This window comes from Acinonyx jubatus, chromosome B1, assembly GCF_027475565.1.
Source record: "Acinonyx jubatus isolate Ajub_Pintada_27869175 chromosome B1, VMU_Ajub_asm_v1.0, whole genome shotgun sequence".
NCBI lineage: Eukaryota > Metazoa > Chordata > Mammalia > Carnivora > Felidae > Acinonyx > Acinonyx jubatus.
In genome coordinates this window covers 149,971,971-149,995,120 of record NC_069382.1, presented here as the reverse complement: position 1 = coordinate 149,995,120, position 23,150 = coordinate 149,971,971, and the positions used below count along the sequence as shown (strand labels likewise).

The following is a 23,150-nucleotide window of genomic DNA, read 5'->3' as shown; positions in this document are numbered from 1 at the left end:
CTGAATGGAAAATAGGATTTGACAGTTTGAGAAACTTGAGGTTTAATACTGGCTATAATATTTTCCCTAAAATTAATTCATTTCTGCTCCTCATTACCTCCTTCATTTTGCTTTAAGTAGAAAATAAGAGAAATAAAGAAAAAGAAAAAAAAAGAAAGAGAGAAAAAGAAATTGCTGACCAGTATCCCTGAGAACCTATTAGGAGGTAGTAGGATGAGAGAAAAAAGCAGTAAAACTTTTAGAGATAGAAAGATGTTAGTTCGGATCCTGCATCCAATGCATGTTGACAGTGAATATGTGAAAATTATCTTCTTGAGACTAAAATTCCTCATCCATAAAAATGGAGCACTAGCTTATTGGGAGAATCAATTGATATCATTCATTTACGGCACTTATTACAATGCCTGTCATTTAGTAAGTGATAAATAAATATTAGCTATTGATGAGAGAAAAGGGATTCCAAATTAAATAAATAGATCAATGAAATTTGATTCTTACCTCGTTCTAGCTGCAGGCCAACTCTAGAAGGGTACCACTTCGGACCTGTTCAATGAAAAATAATAGCATTTAGTTGTCAACACAAGTGTCAACACAGTTTAAAATCCAATAGTTTCTTTGGATAAATACTTAGAGTGCAATCACTGGGTCATAGGATAGTTCTATTTTTAACTTTTTTGAGGAAACTTCATATTGTTCTCCAGAGTGGCTGCATCAGTTTGCATTCCCACCAACAGTGCAAGGAGGGTTCCCATTTCTCCACATCTTCAGCAACACCTGTTGTTTCTTGTGTTGTTAATTTTAGCCATTCTGAGTGGTGTGCAGTGATATCTCATTGTGGTTGTGATTTGCATTTCTCTGATGATGAGTGATGTTGAGCATCTTTTCAAATGTCTGTTAGCCATCTTGATGTCTTCTTTGGAAAAATGTCTATTCATGTCTTCTGACCATTTTTCATTTGGATTATTCATCTTTGGGTGTTGAGTTTGATAAGTTCTTTACATATTTTGAATACAAATCCTTTATCAGATATGTTATTTGCAAATATCTTCTCCCATTCCACTGGTTTCCTTTTAGTTTTGTTGATTGTTTCCTTCCCTGTGCAATTTTTTATCTTGATGAAGTCCCAATAGTTCATTATTGCTTTTGTTTCTTTTGACTCAGGAGACATATCCAGAAAGAAGTTCCTACAGCTAATGTCAAAGAGGTTACTGCCCGTGTTCTTCTCGGATTTTCATGGTTTCAGGTATCACATTTACATCTTTAACTCTATGATCCAGCAATTGCATCACTAGGTATTTACCCAAAGTATACAAGAGTACTAATTCAAAGGGATACATGGATATGTTATATATAACAGCATTGTCTACTATAGTAAGATTATGGAAACAGCCCAAGTGTCCATCAACTGATGAATGGGTAAAGAAGAAGTAGTATATACATACAATGGAATATTACTTAACCATAAAAAGAATGAAATATTTCCATTTGCAGCAATGTGGATGGAGCTAAAGAGTATCATGCTAAGTAAAATAAGTCAGTCAGAGAAAGGCAAATACCATATAACTTCACTCCTATGTAGAATTTAACAAACAAAACAATCATAAGCTAAAATAAAGGGAGGCAAAGCAAGCAACAGACTTGTTAACTATAAATAACAAACTGATGGTTGCCAGGGAGGAGGGGGGGTCGAGTGATGAGTTAAATAGATGATGAGGATTAAGGAGTGTACTTGTAGTGATGAGTACCAGCTGTGGTATGGAAGTGTTGAATCACTAAATTGTACATGTCAATCTAATATTACACCAAATGCTAACTAAATGGAATTTAAATGGAGTTTTTAAAAATGAATAATGCAACTAAAAATGGGCAGAAGACATGAATAGGCATCACCCCCTCCCCCAATAAATCTAATAGTTTCTATTGAACAGCAGATTCGATCTTAGGAAGTGCATAAAGAAGTTATCCAGTGTCATAAATGGAGATAGTAGTTACTCTTGCAGTGTGATGATGGGCAGTAGTGGATAGTTCTGGAAGAAAGAATGATGTGAGCCTTATGGGTGATAATTTTCTGTTTTTCAATTTAAGAACTGGCTACATAGATGTGTTCAATTTGTCGACCTGTACCAAGGTATACGACATAGAATTTATGCACTTTTAAGTGAGTTATTCTTCAACAAAATGCTTCAGCATCTTCATTTGACACTAAAGAACTTTGATCTCATTAATTTTTTAACATTTTTTTTAACATTTATTCATTTTTGAGAGTGAGAGAGACAGAGCATGAGCAGGGGATGGGCAGAGAGAGAGAGGGAGACATAGAATCCGAAGCAGGCTCTGAGTTGTCAACACAGGGCCTGACGTGGGGCTCGAACTCACGCACTGCCAAGATCATGACCTGAGATAAAGTTGGACGCTTAACCAACTGAGCCACCCGGGAACCCCAAATTAAATTTAAAAAAAAATATTGGCACCTGAAAGTGGGTTATTTTCTTTATCAAGAGTAAAGCACACAATTGGAATAATATGTATTATTGACTTTTAATAATTATGGGCCTATTGATCATAACAGAACATCACTTTAATTTAGTATCTTCTCCTACTACTGTTAGGAATAAATACAGTTTACTAAAGAATTCTACCTGGATAAGGAAATCAAAACATACTATACACAGCCACAATGGAAAAATTGGCTCATAATTACCAGAATATAATTATTTTCTCTTAAAATGAATTCTGTTATTATTTTAAAGTTTGTATTGAAAATTTGATTCTTAACTTTAATATCCAATGTTAAGCAAATTAACTTGATTTGTAATAAATTAACAGAAGAGTATTGACAAAGGAACATTCCACATTGCTCTTTTGTTTTCAAAACATTAAAGGTGGCAGTAAGAGTGATGATAATGTAACATGACTAGACTATTGCAATAAATTCTATCTAAATTTACTGTAAAAGACAATTTATACATGTACATTATCTTGGACAAATAATTCATACGTCAAAAATTATAATCAAGTGTTTAAAATTATTTAGAATTATATTTAAACCAAACTTAGTAATAGCATGACAAATAAGCACGCACAAAATTTAACTTTGGCATTTGATTTTTTTAAATTAGAAAATATGCAGATAAAGACACTTTCTTTTTTTTGTATTTACTAATACAATTATTATTTATATAGGCACTTGTTCTGGAATGTGTATTAACATTATTTGCTGAAAAGTCTTTTAAAATATTTACTTTTATTACTGTTAGTGAAAATCTGCTGTCAAAGAAGATATGATGCAAATGCATACAGCAGAGGCTTCTATAAGTTTAAATGAGTTTCCAATATGGGTATTGGAGAAAATACAAAGCTAATGGGAATCCATTTATATTGAACATTAGTCATTGAGCACCTATGATGGGTGAACATAAGCTGTCAATTTCTGTCCATTTTAATAATATTCACAAGAAACACTGCTTTCGATAGTTATTTCATGATGCCTCCTATGATGGAAATGCAAAATTATCATTTGAAGCCCATAGATATGTCTATGATCTAGATGAGTGAATAATGGTTGAATCCACAAAGATTCATCAGAGAAGTTAGAAGCTCTAAACTCTTTCAGGGAAATCCATGTCCTCCCAAGTCTCTCAGCATGGATAAACTATAAAACTACTTATGAAATAAACTTGGCATTTATAGGTTATAACCTTTGAACATTGTGCCCTAGTGAAAAGTTATTAACTGTCTATGTAAGTCTTTAGATTAGTTTCAGTCACCTTTTCAAAGAGCAAAGCATACATTTGCTGAAATGTTCTGTGCTTATTGTGGTGAGGTGGAATAGCAGAGGTTCGAAGAATGGCAGAAAAAGACAGTTTATAAACATAAATTATAAAGAACATATGTTGCATAAGGATTTTTAGCATGGATGAATAGTCTAAAATATTATTTGTAATGTATTAGTACATTGAAGAGACAACTGGCATAGAGATGAATTACAACAACATAAGAGATCTAATGCATCTGTGTGTCTAAAGTTGTCAAGATATATAACTTGATTTGCATAACTTTTTTCATATTTTAGCCATGACTTACAGTTCTTTCCTTGATAATTGGAAGTTTTTATATCACTAATGGATTAACATTCTAAATGAGTAATATATATGATTTGATATATATGTAGTTCAGTATGTAATTCAAATATACTTATTTTAATATACATATTAAATATACTTATTGTAATAAGGTAGTGTTTTCCAAACTGCTGGTTGTGACCCATTAGTAAATTGGAAAAAAGGAATCAGTATTATTCTTAGCATTACAAAAAGAAATAGAATAGAATAGAATAGAATAGAATAGAATAGAATAGAATAGAATAAGTAGAGATGGATCATCATGACACTGAAAAAAATATATTGGAATAAACTCTAAATAGGTTAAGTATTACTTCATGAACTTGCATTCAATATTTTAAATTTTGTAAATACATTGTATTTTTATAAGACCAATAAGCATTTCACATTCTGATTCATAGTCAAAAAGTTTTGAAATCCAAGAATCTAAAAGATTTCAATTTCCTAAATTAATTTCTATTTGTATACAGCATTCACATGGAAAGAAAAACTTGTGATTGAATTAAATTCCATAAGATTAAACAGATTCAAAGTATTTGATTATTTTACTTCTTCAAAAATATTTTTAAATTTGCATTATTAAGAAGAACAATAATACAAATTATATAGGATATATATCACATAAAATATGTCATCAGCCATATTCACTCAAGTAATATGTGCCTGATGCCTGCCTTTGCTTTCTTGTAATGTAAGACTGTGCTACTTGCCATCATTTTTATTATGATTTAAATTCCTCTTGTTGGATGTTGTTCAACAGAATAAAAATGCTCCACTTGTATTTTTAGAGGTACAATTTTATTTTATTTTATTTTTTTAAAGATTCCTTTTTTTTTTAAGTTTATTTATTTATTTTGAGAGAGAGCAAGTGAGAGCAAGCTAGGGGCAGAGGGAGAGAGGGAGAGGAGAGACTCCCAAGCAGACTCCATGCTGTCAGCCCAGAGCCCAATGTGGGACTCATACTTATGAACCTCAAGATCATGACCTGACCCAAAACCAAGAGTCAGACACTTACCTGACTGAGCCACTCAGGTGCCTCTAGAGGTACAATTTTAAAAATTGGTAATAGATAAGTGAAATGTTTGCTTCTTGACTTGCTAGTAGAATCCACTCTATCTTTGTATATATGAAAATATAGAGCCAATTAATAGGTCATACAGACTAAAGCATACATCAAGTTATTAGCATGGTATAGTTTGAAAGATGTTAAAAATTATTATTGATAGTTCTTGATTACAGATGGTATTAAATATTTAACTGAATTTATATTATTGCTGAAAGAAGAGAAATTTAGAAGAAAAATGACTGGGAGAATTTTTCAGAAATACTAAGTATCCTTCATGACCTAGAACACTTATGTCCTCACTTATGACCCTAGGTAAAACCTCAGCCTTACTCCTACTCTTTTCTTGATTTCACCAGTATCACTAGGAAGAAGTTCTGAGAACAGTTTAGAATTAAGGAAATTTAATTCAAGTAATGAAACCTCCATAAAAGACCATAGAGACTTCTGGGAATGGAGAAAATGGTGATCAATTTTTGTTGTTTACATCCTGGTTTCTTTGTGGTTGGTGTTGTGAGATGGTACAAAGAATAAATAGAAGCCGAATATAATACTGAGAAGTATGCTATTCAGAGCTGGCTTTGTTCAAGAGTTTAGTGCAAGAAAGATATAGGTCTACAAGTTTCTACTTGGTTCAGTTTAATTCCTCAAGATTTCAAAAGGATGTAGACAATAATAAGCAAATTTGACAAGCTGGTTCACTGTGACCTGCCACTAGATACACATGTGGTGATCAATGCCAATCTTGGAGATGACAGTTGCAGAGAGTTAGAAGAAAAGAAGGTTTATTTTCAAATAATTGATATATGCAAGTTATTATAAAGTAGATTCTAAGTATGAAAAATAATGAAACCTGTCAACAAAACCTTTAGGTAATAAGCCTCAAGAAAATGTAGCATTATTTTTTTAAGTAATCTCTATGATCAGGGTAGCACTTGAATTCACAACGCCAAGATGAAGAGTCACATCCTGTACCAATTGAGCCAGCCAGGTGCTCTAAGACAACATAGCATTATAAATTAAAGTGAATCAACTGTTCTTTGTAGTAACCCATTTGAAAGAAAGAGTAAATTGTATGTGTATATGATTATACTATATAATACACTATGCAATATATGTATATATGTTTGTATAATTTATAGTTGTTTATATAAATAGAAGCTTATTTGACAAATATGAATAAACTTTATAGAAATCAAATTTATCAGAGGCACCTGGGTGCCTCAATTGGTTGATCATCAGACTTTTGATTTAGGCTTAGGTCATGATCTCACAATTTGTGGGATTGAGCCCTGCATAAGGTTCTGCACAGATAAGAGTGGAGCCTACTTGGGATTCTCTTTCTCCCTCTCTCTCTGCCCCTCCCCGACTTGTGCATGTGCTTTCTCTCTCTCGTTGTCTCTGTCTCTGTCTCTGTCTCTCTCTCTCTCTCTCAAAATAAATAAATAAACTTTAAAAAGAAAGAAATCAAATTTATCACCAACTCATTCTTGGTAATAAAAAATTATGGAATGATAGTATAGCCAGTTAGACCAGGGAGAAGAGAGAATTAGTCATTTGGAATATGGACCAGAGGAAATTACTCAGAAAGTAAAAAACATGAAAGGATTAATCAAATGTGAAAAGCAGATTAAAAGAATAGGGGCTATGGGGCACCTCGGGGGCTCAGTCAGTCAAGCATCCTACTTTGGCTCAGGTCATTATCTTGTGGTTTGTGAGTTCAAGCCCTGCATCATGCTCTGTGCTGACAGGTTGGAGCCTGGAGCCTGCTTCAGATTTTGTGTCCCCTCTCTCTCTGCCTCTCCCCGACTCACACTCTGTCTCTCTCTCCCTCAAAATAAATGAACATTAAAAAAGAAAAAAAAGAGTAGGGGCTAAAGTTGGACAATATATTAGGGATACGCAAGCATAAGCAAAAAATTTTATTAATTATAATGCTAAACTATATATTCTTTCTTATTCATCCTATTGAGGACAACTAGAAAAGTATGGCAAAATATTTTATCAAAATCTCCACAGAGTAATTAAGAAAATGAATAATTATGAAGCCAAGCTCCAGCAAGAAGGGAAGCTCAGAAAACTGAGTCCAACAACCGGAGCCACATTCCCCAAAGGATATCTGCTTGTACTAGAAGAGGTGAACAGGACTTCCCACAGACTCACAAGTTTAAGGGGACAAAAAAGCAGACTTTATGCTCAATTGAAAAGTAGACACCCTGGTAAAAGCCCAATATTTCAATTAGTATTGTAAAATAAGGGCAAATCAGAAATAAACCAGTTCCTATAGGAAATGAAGCTGAATTTTGAATCATCTCAATCCCTGTTTGGATTCAAGTGATCTGTAATCTCCAAGATCCAGCTCTCCTACCCAAGGAAGTAAAAAATAAATCATCTATGGAGGCAGATAATTTCATTCAGAGTCTTCTATTTTCTTTACATATTTTCATATTTTCCATATTTCATGTGGCAATTAAACTGACAGCAGACTTCTAAATAGCAACAACAAAAGGTATTGGACAAATAGTTTTTAAATGGAGTATCTTGTAAAGATAACATAAAATAAGGAGTATTACAGTAAGAAATCCTATACTCTATAGACCCTTTCTGTCTTTTGGTAGATAAACATCTAAAGGATCAACTTCCAAAAAAATAAATAAGTACCAAGACTAAGAGATAAGATAAACTAAATAATATTCAGTACAGGAACTGACATATATATGGATAATTCTATAAAAAATATCATAATATCTATATAACTCATTTATATAAAAATATAGATCACAGTCATAATAGTGTATATGTATATGCAGAAACAAAATACTGTATAACAATAATTACAAAATGAAAAGCATTCTTTGGACTAGAGCATTCTAAATATCTTAGATTATTTCAGAAGAATGTAGGAATATTGATCAATCTCAAATTTTGATAAAAGGATTTTTTTTAACTTTGAACAGTTTATTAGTAAAATTTCCTGTTTCTATTAAGCCAAACTTTCTCTTAATAACTTCCACATATATTAGTTGATCTGGTATCCAAAGTATACAACTTTTTCTTTTCCTGTCAGGCAAAAGATGTGCTCTGATTACAAAGTTCTCATATGTACAAAATAAAATTAAAGTACAGGACGTGTCAACCAAGTAATGGAATCCTAAATAGGAAACATGATGTCATGACAGAATGTCCTGTACACTTTGCTTACCACTTTGTTTATAATGTTTTATTACTTAGTACTGCCATAGTCTTTCCAAACAATACAATCCTATAAGCAAGCCTGAACAACAGGGCAGACACATGAATTCCACTTCCTTTTTTATAAGAAATAAGCATTAAGTATATTATACAAATCTCTTATGTACCAAAATATTGGCTGCTGATTTAATATTGTTGGTTGAGTTGTTCTATTTGTTAGAAATGATCCATTCAGTACAGTACTTCACTAAAACTAAATGGGCCATTCTCTTCCTTGTAAACCATTTCTTTGTAGTCTTACAAATGCCACCTACATAATTAAGTGATCACGTTAAAACAGAATCAAGGAAGCCTGTAAGATATGAAATGTGGAATAGTGTTTATAGATCTGAAAAATAAAAGAACCATTTCCTATCTCACCCCAACAACGACAAAATGTTTTAACAGTAAAACCGGCACCAACCAATGAATATAATTTTGCTGACCTTGAAAAGAAAATGCATCTGCTAAAGAATTTGCTATTACAAAGTGCTCAAATAAGAAAGACAGAGTGCTATCACACTGTATAATCAGCAATCACAAAGCAAGGCTCCTTCAGGAAAACAGACATGGTTCTAAAAATGGAAAATTTAAAAGCTGCATAAAAAATATTCAGAATTATAAAATAAAAGAGAGCATGAAAGCAAGAGGCATAAAGTAACAAGCCAATTCCATAGTAAATGCAAGGCATAAAGCAAGAATAATGTGAGGCACGGAGAACACGCAGAGTATAACCAGACCGATTCGTTATCTTCACTGGCTTAAATTTCTAGCCAGTTTGTTCAGCAAATTACCCACTAAACTTCTAAGAAACTACTAGCATTGATCATCATGCCTGTATTCCCATTTACATTGGACACCATCAGCTGTCAAGTCTCCCAGTATATCCACCAGCACAATGACACTTCTCCCAATTTTGCTTTGCACAACCACTAATCAGACCTGATTGTCCACTTCTCTATGCCTTCTAGTACTCCCCCGATGTACTTTAGGGCACTCCTACTCTGTCAACAGCAAAGCCTTCTAAATGATCAATCACTCAAAAAAGTCCCTCTAACTTCTTACTTTAATAGAAAAGTTCTCTGCATATCTTTCAACTAGTATTTATTATTGACATTAAACTTATCCAATTTTGGGCATGAAAATGTATAAGGAATCCTCCTTACTTTAAATGCTGTTTCCAAAACATTTTTCTCCATTCTCCTTGTGGATTTCATATATTCAGACTTTACTGTCTAATTTTATTTCTTCTTGTTGCCATCTATGATGGACTGGTCTTTCCAGTTAAAACACTCATGGAGAACACACTATCCACCATTACTTATTTATTATTGTTGGTGATTTAAATATAACTTTAAACGGAAATATTCTTTGATTCTTCAAATATTTTCCAACAATTACCATATTATTATTATTATTTCTCCCACATGTCCATTCCTCTCTAGGCTCAATCGTAGGGTCCAATAACACACTAATGAAAAATCTACTACTTTTCACTACTCTCTCTCTCTCTCACTACCTGGCAAACACTAAACCCTGAATTATTCAATTGTTGGTGTCTAAATCAGAGTTTCTGGATGATTCCTGTACAGAGAGAATCTCCCTGTTGCTATCCAATGGAGAAGATCCCAGTATTATTTTCCAGTTACTTTTTTTCATTACCCTGTTTTTGTCTTCCTATCTAAAATTATTTATGCACTCTTAAAGATGTTTCTACCTCCATAAGAACAGACAGATGCAATCATTTTTATTACCATTGTATATGCGTTAATTAGAAGACTGCCAAGCACAGAGGAGTTTTATAGGATTTGAATAAACATATGGCCTCTTATTGAAGAAGAATTAGTAGAAGCTATATATTCATATTCAATCAAATGTGAAATTAGTTACTATATAATAAATCATTTTTCCTACATAAAAAGTCAGTATTCCTTTGCTAGTTAACTGCAAAGTAGATAGTCACTGTCTGGACTTAACTCTTGGTGTGAAAATCTACTGGCTATTTTATTTATCCTAGGCAAGTTAACTCTGTGAATTTTATTTTTCTCATCTGTTAAGCAAAAATATTTAAAGAAATAGAAATAGAATGAAAGTATCTAATAGGGATGTTGTGAATGTTAAATGAGATGTTTGTGAAGTACCAGAAACTATTAAAAACTACCTTAAAATGTTTTACTAACTTTAATTTTTTTTGGAGGGAGGGAGAGAGAGAGAGAGAGAGAAAGAGAATGTTAAGTAGTCTCCATGCCCAGCACAGAGTCTGATGCAGGTCTCAAACTCATGACATTGAGATCATGACCTGAGCCAAAATCAAGAGTCGAACACAACTGAGCCACCCAGGCACCCCCACAACGTGTTAACTTTAATTTTAACATTTTAAATGTTTATTTTTGAGAGAGAGAGAGAGAGAAAGCGTGAGCAGGAGTGGGGAAGAAAGAGGGAGACACATAGTCCGAAGCAGGCTGCAGGTCCCGAGCTGTCAGCACAGAGCCCCACATGCGGCTGGAACCCACGAACCATGAGATCATGACCTGAGCCGAAGTTGGCCCCTCAAAGGACTGAGCCACCCAGGTGCCCTATGTTAACTTTAATTGTAAAAGAAAACAACATAAAACCCTGTAGTTGTTTGTACAGATAAAAGATTTTCGCTAACAAATGATATTTGCATTCTTGGAATACCTTTTCTGCAAAATCATACCCTGAAAATAACAGGTATGAAGAGTAGTTAGGACCAGAGTATTAAAACCTGTACAACTCTGTATTGTGTTTACTAAGAGATACCAGTAATGATCATAATAAAAATACCAGTACAGCTGAAAAGGTGTTTAAAAAAAAAAATAAATAACGGGAAAATGAGACTTTACCTTGTTTTAATAAAGTAAAAGAAAAGTTGATGGAATTGTATGTAAGAAATATTTGCAAGAGCTGAATAATAAGGTGGAAAAAGACAATAGACACTTTCAAGGCAGAGCACATGGGCAAATTGAGTCAGGTAAGAAAAAGATATTGTGATATTGTATCTATTTGCCTGTAATGTAATGTGTTCATGTTGTTTTCTGCATTAAACTGCTATTGGTGGTTGGTTCAAAATGATACTATGCTCAGAAAAAAAAAGGGTATGAACAGTTGTAAATTCCACATCAGGCTAATATCATTCCTGAATTTATATAAACTGATTATTTGTCACAAATAGATACGCCTAGTAAACAACCAAATAGAAATAATCTCAGAGTCAAAATGTAGTTGTTATTTAACAGGAACAATACTCAGAAAACATTCCCCACCCACCCTTCAAATTATCTATTAAATACATTTTTCTTTGCTGCCACCAAGAAACATACCCAGCCACATACATATAGAGTATGAAAAAATTATGAGGGCCTTATGTGCCATGAGGAGCTTGAACTTGATGCTGGAAGTACCAGGGTAGTAGGGATAAGATATTAGAGCAGATCAATGTGTGAGGAAATATATCCAAAACTATAATTGGTATCTAGAATAAAAATTACAGAGACTTGTACTGTGATTATGAGAAGGCAATGTGCAAATTTCAGATATACTAATTGTACAGAATTGCTATTTGTTTTTAGTAACAGTCAATCATTTAATTGAAAAGAAATAGAGAAGAAAGCTACATTTTAACACCAAATCCAAGGATTTTAATAAATATAATATGGCTGTGTGCACACATATGTGCATAGTACCACACACCTATATACATACACAAATAGTTGCCCTTATTATTGAAATATTCTGTTTATTTTAGAGTTAGGCAAGTTTACATTAACTTGCCATTTCCCAAACCCAGTAGCTTCAAATATAAACAGAACAGTTAGGATGAATATGGTTTCTCATTAACGAATTGTGGCAAATACTGAGAAGCCCAAAAACAATTTCAGCAGAGTCAGATAAACAGTTGAGAAGTTTAAAATCATCTATGTTAAGAAACCCTGGACATTTTTACATTGCAAAATAATTCAGTACGAACTACATTCATTTTATATTGTTCCAAGAGTTAGTTCATTTCAGTCTTTACAAATTCTTGGAATATGGAAAAAACAAAAACAAAAACAAACAAACAAACAAAAAAAACATTGAATGTTTCCAGATTGAATCTATTCCCTCAGTTTTATGTGTCAAAATTCTAATGAAAATGCTGAAGTGTCTGCATAAAAATACAAGATATTAAGATGCTACACTGGCTGTTTATTATAGAGTCAAAATTCTGGGAAAGAGACAGCTTTCATTTCATTCATTTATTAGTGTTAATTTTAAAACCATGGGAGTTGTTGAAAGCACAAACAAAAGGGGGGAAAAATGTAGAATTAAAAGAGAAGAATGCTGCAGACAGAATCTAAGTAGTGACAGATTTTAAGAAACCTAACAATGATGTGAAGTCCTCAAAGAGTCTGAGAATGAGAGGTCAGAGAGAAGACAAAGAAATTAGATCTTAGAACCAAGTAGACAGAATTAGAATCAAACCAAAGGAGTCAAACAGGATGGTGTACCCAGTCAAGTGCAGCTGGGAGTTCAGGTTACACATGACCAAAGATGATCCACTGCCCTAGCAAAAGGGAAACTCTAGTGATCTTAGGAAGGTCTTTGGCAAAAGGACAAAGAAGAGTGTTCTGAAGTGACGGCTAAGTGATGGAGAAAGGAAGAGTGATGGAATTGCTATAAGCGGTTTGTAAGTTAGCAAACTCTTGGTAAAATAATTTTTAGGCAACATTTGAAGATACAGAAAAGAAAAAGACTTAAAGAGTAAATCTAAGGATTTGGAGAGAGAATTGTCTCGTGGACCTAAAAGTCTATTATGGATTAACCTGTAAGAGAGCAGTTTAGGTAAAGTGTGCAATAGTTTTAAGCTAGGGAGAAATATGGATCAATTAGTAAAAGGGCAGTTTAGATAATATACAACATAAACTTTAATCTAGATGATAAATCCAGAAGAAAGGTAGTGTTTTAGAGACTATATTTCTCTGAGTTTCAGAAACTGTGAGTCCTAGAGCAAAACAGTGAGATATTTAAAATGGTACATGGGCAAGTGATTTGTTTAGTTTCCAATATTAAAATTCAGTTATAACTAATGTCAAATCTCATGGCATGGATAAGTGATAAGTAGCTAAAGCAGAGTGGAAGTGAAAATTCCAGGAAAAGCAAGTAGTTTTGAAAGTATCATATTGGATTATCATTTTAGATGTAATTTTCAATGTAATGCTGGGGCTTAAAATGAAGGGGAATCTAATAGCCAGAATTTATTAGATCTCTCAAAATAGAGAAAGGGTAGGTAAGTACAAAACAAAGAAGAATGAAGGATAATATACTAGAATGACATGAATCTTAAAATAGGTAGAGATTATATGTTAGAGAAAACTTTCTGACTTAAATTTTAAAAGTATACTAGATAAATGATGTACTGTGGATTGTGACAAAGTATATGGATTTCACTTGATGAACATTGGTCAACCTCAAAATGATACTATAGAAATGTCCATCTAAAATATTTTTTGTAGATTAAATCTTTTCCTTTGAGTTTTTTAGATCATTTAGGTACCTTTTGGAAATTACAACATTAAGCTTTTAGGCTCAAAAGATGCCGTAAGAGGGAATTAAGATATTCTATAGTTAAGAAAATAACTACATATATATTTTATATGTCATACACATAATCACACACACACATGAGGTATATGTATATTAAAATGCACAAAATACATTTATACTACATACTACCACCCTATTATCACTTAGATGACTATAACTGAAATCTTTAATAATGTGGATTTATTCTGGGGATATTTTACTCTAACCTGTTTCAAGAAAGAACTATTATTCATTAAACTAACTGGTGGGAAGATGAGAGTGCCATGCAGGGTCAATATTGTCATATTTTCAGAATGTCATCCTCATTTATTTTCTTGGTTTTTTTTTCTTTTTAAACAGACATTGCATTTAATTCCAATATGTAGTATTCTTATTTATTACTTAACCCTTTGCTACTGCTAAAATGTGCACAGACTCAGGATTTAGTTTTTCCAAAAGGCATTTAATATTTTTCGCTGAAAACATTAAATATCTGACCACGGGGAAAAATCAAGCTTCTCGGATGTCATAGGTATAATACTTAGCACTGAAGAAATTGATTTTAGGAGTTAGCCAATAGTAATCTTAAAGTAGCATGAGATGCTAGAGAACCGGCCTAAAAGAAAGCAACCAATTTGTGAAAAAGACTAAAATCTCCATTCATTCCTACAAAATGCTACTTTAACCTATCTACTTTTGGAGTTATTTTGTTTTTGTTTTGGTGTCTTTTTCTTCTCCTTCTTCTCCTTCTTCTTCTTCTTCTTCTTCTTCCTTTTGTTTTTCTTTTTGAGAAAACAAAATACTACATGCTTTTGGCAATTTATACAGTAAACTGTAATGGTCTGTAAATAAATAAATATTGACTTAAAAAAGTCATTACTGGAAAATGAAATATAAACATATTTTAGAAATGTTTGGATTATAATATATACAAAACATAATCTCCTTGTATTCAAATTTATGGACCCTAAACAAAACATGAAAGAGATATCAAGAAGTTATCTAACCAAAATTGTCAATGAAAAAATGGAGAAATCATGATACCAGATAAATTACCAAAAACCATTTTTAATGTAGAAATAATTCCCTAATATTTAGATATTGTTTTGTAAAACACTGAATAATAAAAATAAATCAGAAAGGGAGAAAATAGCTATATAATTTCACTAATCGTGATATGTGATCAGAAATTAAAATCATAAACATAAAATATAATTAAAATGGTGAGAATTCTTCCCTCCATCCCCTCTACCAAGATAAATTACAGATATTAAAAAAATTATGTGAAAAATAAAACTATAACTTACAAGTATTTGAATAAAACATAAATCAATATTTCCAAAGATTAGAGGATGAAATGATACTCAAATAGGTCACAAAACAGAAAACATAAAATAAAAAAATTGATTAATTTGGATCTATAAAATTGATTTTTCTTCCAAAAATGGGGAAAAGTGTTTGTTACCTATATACTAATTCATAAAGATTTTCTATATTATTAAGACAGCAAAAACATCCAAGTAGTCCAAGATATGGGTGAACACTATGAACAGGCAATTTCCAGAAAAAAATACATAAAAATCTCAAAGGAGAGTATGAAAAAATTAATTCACTAATGATTCAACAAATGAAATCTAATGCTAAATTATTTTTTTCCATACATCAATTATCAAAACTTATTAACTTGTTAATATACAGTACTAATTAGGAAAGGGAAGAAAAACTCTGAAGTACTCTTTTAAGTCTACAAATTAGGAGAGAAAATTTGGCAATACATACATGTTAAGATTTGAAGTGAGGTTATTCTCTATAACAGCATTTTTTTCCCTGCTATTATTCTTACAAATACAATTAAATAATTTTACAAACATGAATTATTCTGGTCAATAAATAACTTGATGCATGGTACATATTAAATGTCTGCTAAATATTTTCAACATTCAACAAATAGTGATGAATAAATAAGCATAATATTTCTTTATTATAGAAGCAATTAGAATGTGTATCCAGAAAATGTGTATTGCACATCCACAGAAAAGTATATCTCCAGTAATATTTATCATGTAGGTCAATATATATTTACACAAAAATACACTGAGAAAATATGTTGATAGGAAAAGCTATTAGAGACCAATGTATAAGATATGTGAAATTGTGGGGGGGGGGGCACCTGGGTGGCACAGTCATTTATGTGTCTGACTCTTGATTTCAGCTCAGGTCATGATCTTATGGTTCTTGAGATCAAGCCCAGAGTCTAGCTGTGTACTGACAGCACGCAGCCTGCTTGAGATTCTCTCTCCCTCTCTCCCTGCTACTGCCCTCTCTCAAGCTCCCTCTCCCTCACAAAATAAATAAACTTAAAAAAAAATATGTGAAATTGTGTATATAGGCATAGAAAAGTATCTCTAGCCTTTAGTAAAAACATTTATATTAGGAAGCTAATGCTTTAATCTTTGTGAGATTTTACATTTTTGGAAATTTATCTTGTATGTTTATTATTTTATTATATTAAAAAGTGAAGCTATTGTTATCTTGCTAAAATAATCTCACTTATTGAATATGATGCTTTGCCAACAAAGTACATACAAATCAAACAAAAAATAATACATGAAAATGAGAAATTGGCACATTAATATCTTTGGGATTATAAAAACATTGTGGTACATTTTAGCACATCTGAATTTAACATGGAGATTATATTTTCAAGGGATTTGTAATAGGGTCCGAGGAACTTTGAATATGACATATTTTATGAAATTTGAAAAATGAAAGATATTTTTAAACCAACTAGATAGGTGACAAAATATATAAGCACAAATAACTCATTTTAGACATTTCCTTGTAATGATGAAGTGTCATTAATAAACCATTTTAAAAGCTCATGTGCTTGTTTTTAGATCATTTACATAAAATTCCACTGTGATGCATTCCATGTCTTTCTGAAAATTTTCTCAGAAATGAGAAGATTAATACTACAAGAGTAAGCTATGTATTCATAGATTCCCTTGTTTTATATTACTCATCTATAATCCTGCTAATGATTGCAATTTAACCAACTTTTTTTTGGTTAGGCAAAACAATTTTTAGAGGAAGAAATAAAGGAAAAGAAAAAAAAGAAAAAAAAAAACATTGCTTGTGCATTAAAGTTTGCAAGATGATCTTTGATTTTGTACCAGTGGCTTTAGTGCTGTGTGTGCTTTCTGGTTTCGCATTTTGAGAATACTCCCTTATACAGTATATTAACCAGTCCAGATATTTCACTGTCCCGATATCTGTCTCCTTTTGAATTTAAATTTCTTCACACACTCACATATTCAAATATAAATTGGAAATCAATCATGATAGATAATCTATCTCTTCTGATATTTGGTGAATTTATATTGTAGGCACTTGCTCAAGTTCCAACATTGCTAACCCAACTATTTTGATGTTTGCATATTATACAACAAAACTATTTCATAATATCACGCTTTGGGAATATCAGCATGTCATGAAAGATGAATCAAAATAGCCCTGACATTGCATAGCAATACACAGGTTTAAACGTTGTGCCATAATGAGAGACAGAACAGTTTACAGACAGTATCATACCTCATGCACTTTAGGAATTGTTATTAGTCATGACAGTTGTATTACATGAACCTTGACTGGCAAAATGGCCATCCCTTCCTAACGCTTTGATCTAAGATTCTGTAAACAGTAATACATCACATAGGTAAATTGAATTTTCAACATTTATGTGAGTTTCTGATGATATTAAGTATATAGCAATGTAAATTTGACGAGTATTTTAAAGTAGTTACAATAAGAAGAGGTCTATTTTCAACACCTGGGACATTGATATGTGCCAGTGGCTTACACTATGATTTGAATTGAAACCACAAAGAAAATATGGGCTTAAGTAAAAAAAAAAAAAAAAGAAAAAAGAAAAAAAAGAAAAATTGAGAGGTACATATAGCAAGGGCAGTTAGAGAAAACAAAATTATATTATTCTATATATCATTAGCTGAATTTCATAATTGAAAACATTAACGAGGTATTATTAAAAACCATGTTTTGAACAATATATTACTACACGTTGTGATTTATAGTACCTATATACACTATAATAGAATAGACTTGAGATATTTCTTTTCAAAATATTTTTATCTCAAAATGTTTGCAGACCTTAATATATTGGTAGATGATACATTCTTTAGTTTCTTTTTTTTTTTAATCTCAATTTGCCACTTTAACAGGAAATGAATCATCAATTTCTCTAAAATTTCAAGATTAGGGAAGCAATCTTCTTTCAGAATTACTTTTGTTTTTTTAAAGATTTGACATTTCTCTCCATTAACATATGTAAGTTGTTAAACTATTTTGAAATATACTAAAAGGAAAGAAAGGTAGGTATATCCTGTCAACTACTTTTAAGAATCCAGAGAGCATGTGTGGACACACAAAGTAACATTTACTAACATTAATGTAAAATAAAATTTTAATTATTTTTAACTAATGAATTCAACATTAATCAATTCTAGGAAGTCATTCAATTTGTGTATGTATGTGTATATGTTTGTGTGCATACACATAGTGTTTTAGTATGCCAAAAAACCATACTAGACAATGGCTACACTATGAATATTATCTTTAGGAGTATAGCATAGTACCTGATCATTTAACTTTATTAATGAGTATTTGTTGAATTAAGTTGAATGAAATAATTTTTGGTACTCAAGTAGTAAAAAAAAATTTTTCTTAAAGCTAAAAGTGAAAATACAAAAAAAATTAAACTATTATTTTGTGAGGTAATCATGTGGAAACTTATAAAACATTTTCTGTGAAACAAATTTTTTTTTTAAATTACCAAGTATTATTTGGCTTCAAATTATACAATTCTTTCTTTACTGAAGGAAAATTAAAAATATGAGGGATAAAATTGTCAAATGATGTATACAGTATGGTAAATAAAGGAGAGATATTTTGAAAATCCTGTTAAATTTTAAATGGGTTAAATATATTTCATAAAAATTTATTCTTTTCCTGAAATATTTTGTATGAGGTTCATCAAGAATGCAGTTACCTGAAAGACATTTTTTGTCCATATAACCTATTTTTTGTGTGCCATTTGGCAAATTTGTTAGAAGTTCTTCAGTGACCAGAACATCAATGTTAACTTATTAATTTATTAACTTATCTCAATCTTGAAATCTACATGTAATATTAAAACAATGGTGGTATTTCTCCCCCTGGCCAAGGGTCTTACTGGACTTTGGTGATTAGATTTCTAGAAGTGAAATAGCCACTTAAGTCCCATAGCTTCCCCAAAATGCAACATTGACTGTTACCCGACTGAATAATCTGCCAGATCACTCCATTTCTTCATTTAAATTATTGATAAAGCTCATAATTTCTGTTGCTGAAGAAACTATTAGAAAAAGAACATTAGGGGCGCCTGGGTGGCACAGTCGGTTAAGCGTCCGACTTCAGCCAGGTCACGATCTTGCGGTCGTGAGTTCGAGCCCCGCGTCAGGCTCTGGGCTGATGGCTCAGAGCCTGGAGCCTGTTTCCGATTCTGTGTCTCCCTCGCTCTCTGCCCCTCCCCCATTCATGCTCTGTCTCTCTCTGTCCCAAAAATAAATAAACGTTGAAAAAAAAATTAAAAAAAAAAAAGAAAAAGAACGTTAGCCACTTATAGAGGTAGGAGTGGAGAGCTTTTTTAAGACAAAAATTCTGCCACTTCTTCCCTTGGTTACATTTATCATTTTTCTAGCTTCTTTCATTGAGAGATCAGGGAATTCTACAGCCTTGTCCAGGAGGCTCCTTCAGATTGCCTAGAGAATACTCATTATTCTATATGATGTGTCATAAATCCTTCTACTGTGTTATCTTTGTTTTGAGTTATTCTCCTTGAACCTTTCAAAGTTTAGCATTGTTTATATCTCCCTGGCCTTTGGCAAAGAATTATATGCATTTCAACTGTCACAAATAAATCCCTTCATGTGGCTGAAACTACAATTGGTCTGCTAATTCCATTGTTCTTTCTCTCTTCCCCTGCCCCTCCTTCCCCAGGCTCTGACCTGCAGAGACAAGTAGATTATAAACATCATTGAAACTTGGTATTGTCAACTAATAGATAACACAGAGGTCATGGATAAAATGACTTGATTTTTCTTTCAGAAACTTCTTTTAGATCTAATTCTTAGATCAATCTCACTGGAGAAAATTCCATTAGCAATTACAAACCATATTTGCATTCATTCTTCTTACTCATATTAATCATTGTTTTTAATTTCATAGTTGATCTTATGGTGTCATGTAACATTACCCAGAGATTTCAGTTTTTATAGCCAATTATGAACTATACTTAGACTTATAGCAATATTATTCCTTACATAATTTGTAAAACAAACTCTTGAATTAGTTCCTTTTTGCAAATGAGGACTAACCGTAGTATTTCTGAAGTAAAATAAAGAAGTATTATTTGAATTTCTGCCTAAAAAATAATTAAAAACATGATTCAGTAAAAAAAGAGGCAATGGATGGGGTTAGTGGTTCAAATACAGGTTACAGAGCCCTATTTTCTGAGTTTGAATTCCAGCTCTGCCACTTAATTAGCTATGTGACTACAGGCAAGTTATCTAATCTTTTAAAAAGACTTATCTGTAAAATGAAAATCAGAATACTATAAGATGATCATAAAATTGCTGTGATATTTTTAAATATTTGCTGCACAGAAATATCTTAGGATATTCATAACAAAGAATGACTATTTCATGAAAGTTAACTATATTTATTTTTCTTATTATGAAAGTTAATGCAAGGTAACTACAGTAGGACATCCAAAGATATTATAAAGCACAATATTTGATAGCAACAGCTCTGTGACATCAGCTATAATGATTTCAACTTAAAAATGAGAGTATAAAAATCAAGGATTCTCATATGGAACAAAAAAAGTCATTTATGTCTTGATAATTTAGCGAATATTAAAAAAAATTTTTTTTTAACGTTTATTTATTTTTGAGACAGAGAGAGACAGAGCATGAATGGGGGAGGGTCAGAGAGAGAGGGAGACACAGAATCCGAAACAGGCTCCAGGCTCTGAGCTGTCAGCACAGAGCCCGACGCGGGGCTTGAACTCACAGACCTTGAGATCATGACCTGAGCTGAAGTCCGAGCTTAACCGACTGAGCCACCCAGGCGCCCCTAGCGAATTTTTTAAAGATAGAAAGATTATTCCAAGTAATATAAAGACATATGAGCAAGCATGGGGTAAAGAATAGGGATTCTCTGCCTAAGAGAAAATTTAAACTTAATGAACAATTTTTTTTAAAGGGATTCAAATGTCCAAAGAACAACGATAAATGGTGCTATAATCATTGACAGGAAATATGAAATTTAACAAAGTGACATTCATTTGAAGGAGAAATAGAGGTTTTAAGTATCAAGGGACAGTTATAGAGGCTCTGTGCCAAAAACTGGGAGGAAAACCAAATATATATTTCTTATTATAAAACAAAATATCACACATCCTAATTTATTTTGATAATTTCAAAAGAAACCTGATCTAGAAACACTAAAAAAGTATTTACTACTTGAAATTTTTTTAAAAAATAGAAAAGTATTAAAACTTTAGTCTCACATAAGAATCCAAAATATTTATGATGAATTATCTGGAAAGAAACTATTCATCAAGTATTTGTACACATGCTCACATGAATCAAAATTTTACATGGTTATTCTTGTCAATTGTGTACAAACTTTGATATAAGCTTTGAAAATACAAGTTATGATGTAACGTTAAAAACATTTAGGGAAAGTTATGCGATTTAGTTACTGCATAAAGATTGGATCTCATTCAATATTCTTCAAATATTCACTGAATTTTATATCTCACCCAACGTTAAAACTGGTGTCTGAAAGGGCGGGCCTACGCCGGCCAACTCCATCTTGTTCTGTGTCCTTCACCTTGACCACGCCTCCTCCCCTTGAGTAACCTCCTACTCACCTGCCTTACAGGACTCAGACCCTTCCCCAGCCAATCGGCTGAGGCCACAGCCATTACCTCACCAACTGCCCCTAGGCCCCAATAAAACCTTTGTCCTTTTGAAACTCGCTCTTTCTCCTGGGTATCTCACCGCTGCGTTGGTGCAGGTAGGGGATTGAGCTGGAGCTAGCTCGAATAAAGGCTCTTTTGCTTTTACATCAGACTCAGCTCCCTGGCGGTATTTGGGGATCATGAATTCTGGGCATAACAGTGTCAACACAAAATGAATGAACTTTTTATAGTCTCTAAACATAAGAAAGAGAGCTTTATTTGCACTAAGTTAGAATAGTGGTCTGGGAAACGTGCTCTTCACAGGGAAGAAAGTGTTCTGGAAAAGGAAGAATTTTTATAAAGTTACATACTTTTTAGCAAAAACTCAAAAGCTTTTAAATTAGCATATTGGCAGGAATCACAAGTGTTAACATCAAGGAATGCAGGGAGTAAGAGCACTGATTGTTATCTTAAGGACAAGATGGTTTTCCTTTAGGCTACTTATTTACAAAGCAAGTAGACAATGGATGCTTGATGGGCCATAAATCAGGCTTTTTGTTTAAACAAAGTTTGTATACAGTCATATTGACTTCAAAAGAAATCTAAAATGGCTTCCCTTGTATATCAGATTTTTAGAGAGCTTTTGTCTCATCCATCTTAATTGTAATTATGGTATTTACCTCCACCAAACAATCTTGGAAGTCATCATTCACAATAAGTGGTTGATGGTTAGTTTCTTTTTAGAGATTATGGATGATGTAATAGCTTTCAGAGCACCTTATCTTGTGGTTGCAAATCACCTTTAACTACAAAATCAGTAAAAGTTTTTAAAAATTTGAAAAAAAAAGATTTTTTTTCTTTAAAAAAAAGCTGTGTAGATGAAATTCTACCTTTATACAACTTTGTATGGCAATGGTATTTTCTAATTTTTCTAATTTCTAAGGTTTAGATTCCTTGGCTTCCTTCCTAAGACAAGTAATGATACAGCTCCAAAAGAATGTATTCACTAGACCTTTACTTTGACAAATCTTTAAATTATTTTTATTAATATATCTCCTGCTTTGTCCATGCTAACTATTGCATACATCTCACTTCTATGGAGGTCTAGACTACAGGAACTTAAATAATT

The 23,150-nt window shown here is 32.3% G+C and overlaps 1 protein-coding gene across 3 annotated transcripts in view; it reads right to left on the bottom strand.

Moving 5' to 3' along the window:
- TECRL (trans-2,3-enoyl-CoA reductase like) overlaps positions 1-23,150 on the bottom strand; it is a 122,829-nt gene that overhangs the window by 68,076 nt on the left and 31,603 nt on the right. For all 3 annotated transcript variants that reach the window (XM_053217293.1, XM_053217292.1, XM_015083459.3), the window contains exon 3: positions 499-543. In XM_053217293.1, the coding sequence (XP_053073268.1) occupies positions 499-543 (45 nt within the window). The remainder of the gene's footprint in view (positions 1-498; positions 544-23,150) is intronic.